Source organism: Rhizopus delemar, genomic scaffold (genome assembly GCF_000149305.1).
Source record: "Rhizopus delemar RA 99-880 supercont3.5 genomic scaffold, whole genome shotgun sequence".
Classification (NCBI taxonomy): Eukaryota; Fungi; Mucoromycota; class Mucoromycetes; order Mucorales; family Rhizopodaceae; genus Rhizopus; species Rhizopus delemar.
This window is the reverse complement of record NW_027137831.1, coordinates 2,613,577-2,619,993: the sequence shown is the minus strand read 5'-3', so window position 1 is coordinate 2,619,993 and position 6,417 is coordinate 2,613,577. Positions and strand designations below refer to the sequence as shown.

The 6,417-nt window shown below is 35.0% G+C and overlaps 3 protein-coding genes across 3 annotated transcripts; 2 read left to right on the top strand and 1 right to left on the bottom strand.

Annotated features, from left to right (window-relative positions):
- Window positions 1–759: 759 nt before the first annotated feature.
- RO3G_07729 (uncharacterized protein) lies at window positions 760–1,911 on the top strand (the record flags this gene model as incomplete). Its single annotated transcript, XM_067662319.1, has 1 exon — window positions 760–1,911. The coding sequence occupies one exon, from the start codon at window positions 760–762 to the stop codon at window positions 1,909–1,911; it is 1,152 nt and encodes a 383-aa protein (XP_067518420.1).
- Window positions 1,912–2,256: 345 nt separating this feature from the next.
- Window positions 2,257–5,463, top strand: RO3G_07728 (uncharacterized protein; the record flags this gene model as incomplete). Its single annotated transcript, XM_067662318.1, has 1 exon — window positions 2,257–5,463. One exon carries the CDS (start codon window positions 2,257–2,259, stop codon window positions 5,461–5,463), a length of 3,207 nt encoding a protein of 1,068 aa, XP_067518419.1.
- Window positions 5,464–6,061: 598 nt separating this feature from the next.
- Window positions 6,062–6,390, bottom strand: RO3G_07727 (uncharacterized protein; the record flags this gene model as incomplete). Its single annotated transcript, XM_067662317.1, has 2 exons — window positions 6,062–6,262; window positions 6,388–6,390. 2 exons carry the CDS (start codon window positions 6,388–6,390, stop codon window positions 6,062–6,064), a joined length of 204 nt encoding a protein of 67 aa, XP_067518418.1.
- Between the last annotated feature and the right edge of the window lie 27 nt (window positions 6,391–6,417).

The window sequence follows — 6,417 nt, the reverse complement described above, 5'->3', positions numbered from 1 at the left end:
TAGGAGTAATATCAGAGTGAGCATATTTACTGGCCACCGTATCCAGTTGGACAGAAGGATTCACAGTAGATGGAGAATCAGTAGAATTGCTAGTACCATCAGCAATTTCACCGAGAGTGTTTTCAGACATACGTATTTTAAATTTCAAATAAAGAGCAAAATTCAAAAAGTAAAATGTTGTATAATGGTTTAAATAATAAAGGAAAAGGTAAAAACAAAGATCAAGAAACAGTTTGGGCACTTTTTGAGACTGATCTTTATTTCAGTTTAAGTTAAAGTAAAAATTATTCTAATTGAAGGCAGGTATTTATATCTTATTGAGTGAGTGGCTTGATATCTTTTATTGTTATCGTTCTTCTAATATTCAGGTACTTTAGCAAGTGTTATCTCTATTTATGATTATGAAAACTTTTCATTTGTTCTTTTGTATGTCTGTCATAGATTATCTTTTATTCTGGGAATTCCTCACTGAATTGAATAACGTTATTTTACGCGTTATTTCAATTATGTGAAAGATTAGCAATATTCCTGACATTGGATTGGATTTGGTTATTTTAGTTGATACGTCTTCTTATCAAAGAACTCTCATGAATACAATACATATTCTAAAAGAACATGTTTAATTGGAATTGATTGTATGATCTTATTTAAATAAACTTGTATTTTATTTTATTTTAATTATGATCTTGTATTAAGACTTATATTTATTAATGTCAACTACAATCAGTTACTGTTCTACAACAATACCAAAAGTATATCATGGCTGGTGAAGAAGAAAAGGCAGACTTGGCGTTTCAAAAAATGAGAAAATATGGCGCACAGTTGCTTACTCTCTCTGGTAAACTTGTTTCTCCTGCGATTAATCCTGTCAAGAAAGAAATTGGTTTGCGTCTGACACAAAATGATATTCCAAAATTCCAGCTTACCTCTTGGCCTGATATACCATTCCCTGGTGAAAAATGCTATGAATCAGTTGAACACTTTTTGCGGTCCTTCGAAAAGGTCATATATTCTGCTGCCTTGGACATTCAAGAGGTTTGGCGCCGGTATCTCCCTGTTTCTTTGGCTTTCGACCATGATGATTGGATTGAAAAAGACCTAAAGAGATGTGACACATGGAATACAGCTAGAATTGTATTTACAAACAAATTCTTGACTGATAATGCTAGAACAGATGCTATGCATCGTCTATTCACAATGACAATGAATAAAAATGAATCTGTCTCCTCGTATATGACCCGATTTTTAAGCACTTGTATTGAGGCTGGGGCAAATAAAAATGATCCGATGGTGGCTGCTAGATTTAAAGCATCATTCTCTGAACCTGTTCTTGAGAAGTGTAAGACAGCTTTTGTTTTGAAAGAAAATAAAAATGTACCATGGACTGTAGAGAGAGCTGCTGAAATAGCAAGAAATCTATTAGGAGATGACCCAAGAACGTATACAGGAGCATCCTATGTCAATGTCGCCAGTGGTAGCAAAAGAATTCACACAAATGCTGGTCCTGTCAGTGTTCAAAAAAGAAATAAAGGTCATGGTTCGTCTGGTGCTTTCTTTTGTTCCAAACATGGTGGTGCTAATGCAAATCACAATGAAGATGATTGCTTTAGCAAAGCAAACAAGAAAAATGATGCTGCGTCGACCATAAAAAATAAATATTATGGCAACAAAAATTTTCCTCATAAAGCAAGCGCTAGTAAACCCTGTCGCTATTGTGGTAGAAGTTGGTCTCATGGCCACCAATGTCAAGAATATGCAGACTTTAAAAGGAAACTTCATGTCGATCCCAGAAACCCAAGAGATACGGACAAGTCCATTTATGCCATTGTTCGTTCTACAAATGATGAAAATGATAACGATAATGATATGGCAGAAGCTGAAATGAATTCATATGACTGTAAGGCATTATGAAATAAAATAACTGAAGATGAAGATACTAATCCTTTTAAACTTTTGACTCCTATATTAATAGAGGGCAAGAAATTAATTGGCAAGATAGACACTGGCAGTGATATCACTTGTATATCAAAAATTTGTTTGAATAATAAATTGAATATTGACAAAGTGGATTCTGTAAATGGTTCTTTAAATTTTTTGTCTTCAGATAATAAATGTAAACGAATTGGACAAACTGATCCTCTCACTTTAACATACATGAATAACATCTCTTTTAAACATTCTTTTGAAGTTGTAAATTTTAATGAGACAATGATACAAGAATTTGATGTCTTGCTTGGAACTGATGTTCTTGGAAAAATGAATATCGGTCTTACTGGAGTAGCATACAAGTACCCAGGTAATGAAGATGATTATTCAAATAGATTAAAGGAAGACGCACAATTTCTAAATATGAATTTTGATGCTAATAATGAGATTGAACCTAACAACTCACCCTATGGTACCGAAGATCAACAAAAGCAATTCATGGCTTATATCCAGAATGCAATTGATGACAACCAAAATATTCCTGCTGGATCTTTCTGCACAGTACCAGAATCTGTAGTAGAATTACCAATGGAAAAGGGAGCAAAGTCCTTTAAGAGACAATATCCGATCGCTCACCGACAAATGCCTGAATTAGAAGAGCAAATAAATGAATGGTTAAAAGCAGGTATCATTAAAGAGAACCGCGCTAACACATCCTTTAATAGTCCTTTATTAATGGTACCAAAGAAAGATGAGAACAATGAGATAACGAGCCACAGAGTATGTTTAGATGTTCGTGGTATCAACAAACCAATCCCTGATGTCGTTTATCCTGTTCCAAAAATAAGAAGCATATTTGACAACTTAGCTGGTGGTGAAGTGTTCACTAAGATTGACTTGAAAAACGCATACAATAGTTTCCTTGTAGCCCCTAAAGATCAACACAAACTCTCCTTCCAATTTAAGAATCGAACATATACCTTTCAAGGATGTTGTTTCGGTCTAAAGACAGTTACTGCAATATTCTGTAAAGTGATGAAAATACTCTTCGCGGATATGGATTTCATTGAAACCTATGTTGATGACTGTGTAATCAAAGGAACAGCTGATAATCATGCTTCAAACGTAAAAAAGGTGATTGAACGATTAACTTCCGTCAACCTAAAAATCAATGTAAAGAAGTGCAGTTGGTATCAACGATCAATTTATCTTTTAGGATTTGTAGTTGAGAGTGGTGGTATCATCAAAGTAGATCCACGCCGCCTAACAAACATCGATAGTTGGCCTATACCACGCAATAAAAAAGAAGTGATGCGATTAATGGGCATTGTATCATATATGAGAGACTTTATACCTTTAATCTCTCGTGTAGCTGCACCTATCGACAGACTTCGTAATGATCTTGATGTACAAAACAACTGGACCCAAGAACACACTGATGCATTCATTGCTTTAAAAGAGATTCTAAAGTCAAAGACACTGTTGCACACTCCAGACTTGTCAAAGAAATTCTACGTGGCTACTGATGCCTCACAATATGGTGTTGGTGCAGTATTGACCCAAAGAGATGAGCTGAATAGAACTTTACACATTGCATTTGCATCCAAATCTTTGTCACCCTCTCAACGTAAGTGGAATACAACTAAACGTGAACTGTACGCGGTAGTGTTTGCACTAGAAAAATATCGTGAGTTTTTATGGGGAAATAAATTTGAATTACGTACTGACCATAAGGCTTTAATGTATTTACATACCCAAGAACAAGCAAACCCTATGATGATAGGCTGGTTAGAAACTTTACTAGATTTCAACTTTGATGTAATTCACATACAAGGAATTCTCAATCAATTACCAGACTTACTTTCTAGACTTTATGAACCTTGCTTGAATAATGAGTTCATGCTGGGAGGGGGTGATGCTGCGCAAAAAGAAAATAAAAAAGAAAAAAAGGAAACTAAAAAGAAAAATAAAAATAAAATAAAAGTTAAAAGACAGACAAACTCTACAGCAAAGAGACACAACTTGATCTATAGTCAGGACAAGAAACTAAATGTGCTAGCTGTGAAAATAAAAAATAAAAAGTTTGCTAATAATCCCACAACTGACTATATGACTCCTCCACCTGAGAAGAGAGCACGTCTACTTGAAGATGCTCATACCTTCGGACACTTCGGTAGTACGAGTATTGTGGAGCAGTTACATTCACAAGGACTTCATTGGAATAATATTTATAAAGATGCTACTGAGACAATCAAATCATGTATTGAATGCCAGAGACACAATATAAGCAAGAAAGGTTATCATCCTTTAAAGAATATTCTTGCATATCTACCATTTGACCATATTGGAATTGATCTTTTAGGACCTTTACCTGTTACGGCAAATGAAAATGTCTATGTCCTTGTGATGATAGATGTATGTACCAGGTACATCATACTGCGTCCACTAAAAAATAAACAAAGTGACACTGTAGCAAAAGAATTAATAAAAATCTTTGGTGACTATGGCATACCTAAAATCATTCAAAGTGATAACGGCAGAGAGTTTAAGAATAGCCTCATGCACTCATTATCCAAGCACCTAGGAATAGATCGCAGATACAGTACAGCCTTTCACAGTCGAGGTAATGGCGTGAGCGAGAGCGCTGTAAAGACGACATTAAACACTATAAGAAAAATGGTTAATTCTAACAGCAATGATTGGGATGATGTATTACCAATTGTCCAACTAGCGTCGAATTATAAAATAAGACACCGTTCAAAGAGTGCTCCATTTTCCTTGATGTTTGCTCGAAGACTTAATAGCTTTGAGGATTACGGTGATCAGAGTATAGCTGATAAGATTCCTAATAGACCTGTTACAGAACAAGAGCTAATTGAGAGAACTGATCGCATGTACCAGATTGTGTTTCCTGCCATTCGTGAAAGAACACAGAAGATCATAGAGGAAGCAAGCAAGAGGTTCAATGACAAAAATATGATCATAGATCTTCCGAAGGATACTGCAGTTATGGTTAGGTTACCAGGACGGACTAGTAAATTATCACCTCTTTATGAAGGGCCTTACATTGTCGTTCGAAAAACTCAAGGTGGTTCCTATGTCTTAAAAGATGAGCAAAATGAACTGTTACATCGTGAATATGTCCCATCAGAACTCAAGGTAGTCTCTATTGACGAAACAGCTATAGAAGATACATACTATGAAGTTGAGGATATTAGAGATCACAGAGGCGGTCCAGGACAAAGAGAATACCTTGTAAAATGGGCTGGTTATGGTGAAAGAGAGAATACGTGGGAAAAAGCATCATCCTTCTCCAGCACAGTACCCATTGATAAATATTGGCTTAAGAGAAAAGAGTTGAAGGAATTAGAGCAAGCACGAAAGCAAAAGATGATAGCTAATGAAAAAGACTACACTAAAAAGACTTCTGCTAGACCTAATGTGACTGAAGAAAACAAGAACCATAAAAGAAAGGACATGGTACAAGATAGCACAGTCCTTAGAAAAAGTAAAAGAATAAGAAACAATAGAAACTAAAAAAAAAAAAAAAAAAAAAAAAAAAAAAAGTTCATGTAGCAGAGCGGCCGCTGACTTCATAAACTTGCTGAGCATCAAGATACATAAATTAACCAATAAGAAAATAACATTTAATATCTGCATGAATGCCGACCTGACTATTGTCAAGTCTGGGGGAGGATAATGTTGTAAACATAGTTATTTTCTATAAGATATCAGTTGTATTAAAATAAATAACGATACACAAAGATTAAACTATGATTGAACAATTCCACACTTTTCCAAATTTAGAACAATAAGATCAGTATTTGTCATCCTAGCGAGTCTAATCAATTGTCAACCCCAAAAGTAATTAGATCAAAGTTAATTGACTGGTTATTATTTCTATTGTTCAACTTCAGATGCATATATTAGAACATCGACAAGCTTTAGCTTAATCATTGGTTCTTCAGCACGACATCGTTGCCGAGTCTATATCTTTTATATCTACGCTCACAAAGAATATAAATAGATGCCAACTTTTTATCCATTAAACGGGGCTCTTTTGCAATATAAAGAAATCTGCAATAAAGAAGGATTTTAATTTTATATTGCTGCTATTGTTTTTTTGTTTAATTTTTTATTTAATCTTACGATTAAAACAATGGGGTTGAAGTTTATCATCAGGTCGACTCCAATAGTACTTGCAACCATCTGAGCCATAAACATTAACTTTTGTTTCATCACTGAATACCATACGTCTCCAGTCATCGCTTGTCCAGTTTTTGTGCTCTTCCGCCCATGCTAGTCGTCTTGCTTTCTGAACCTTAGTCAATAAAGGCTTTTTTACCTTTATTTTAGCATGGAAGTTCATGCTTTTCATAACCTTAGTGGTGCCGGAGTAACTGATAGTGTGGCCAGTGCATACTAGATACTTAGGAACAGCCTTCGCAGTCTTGAGGGTACCATTAATAATAAGGGTAGGTATATAAGACT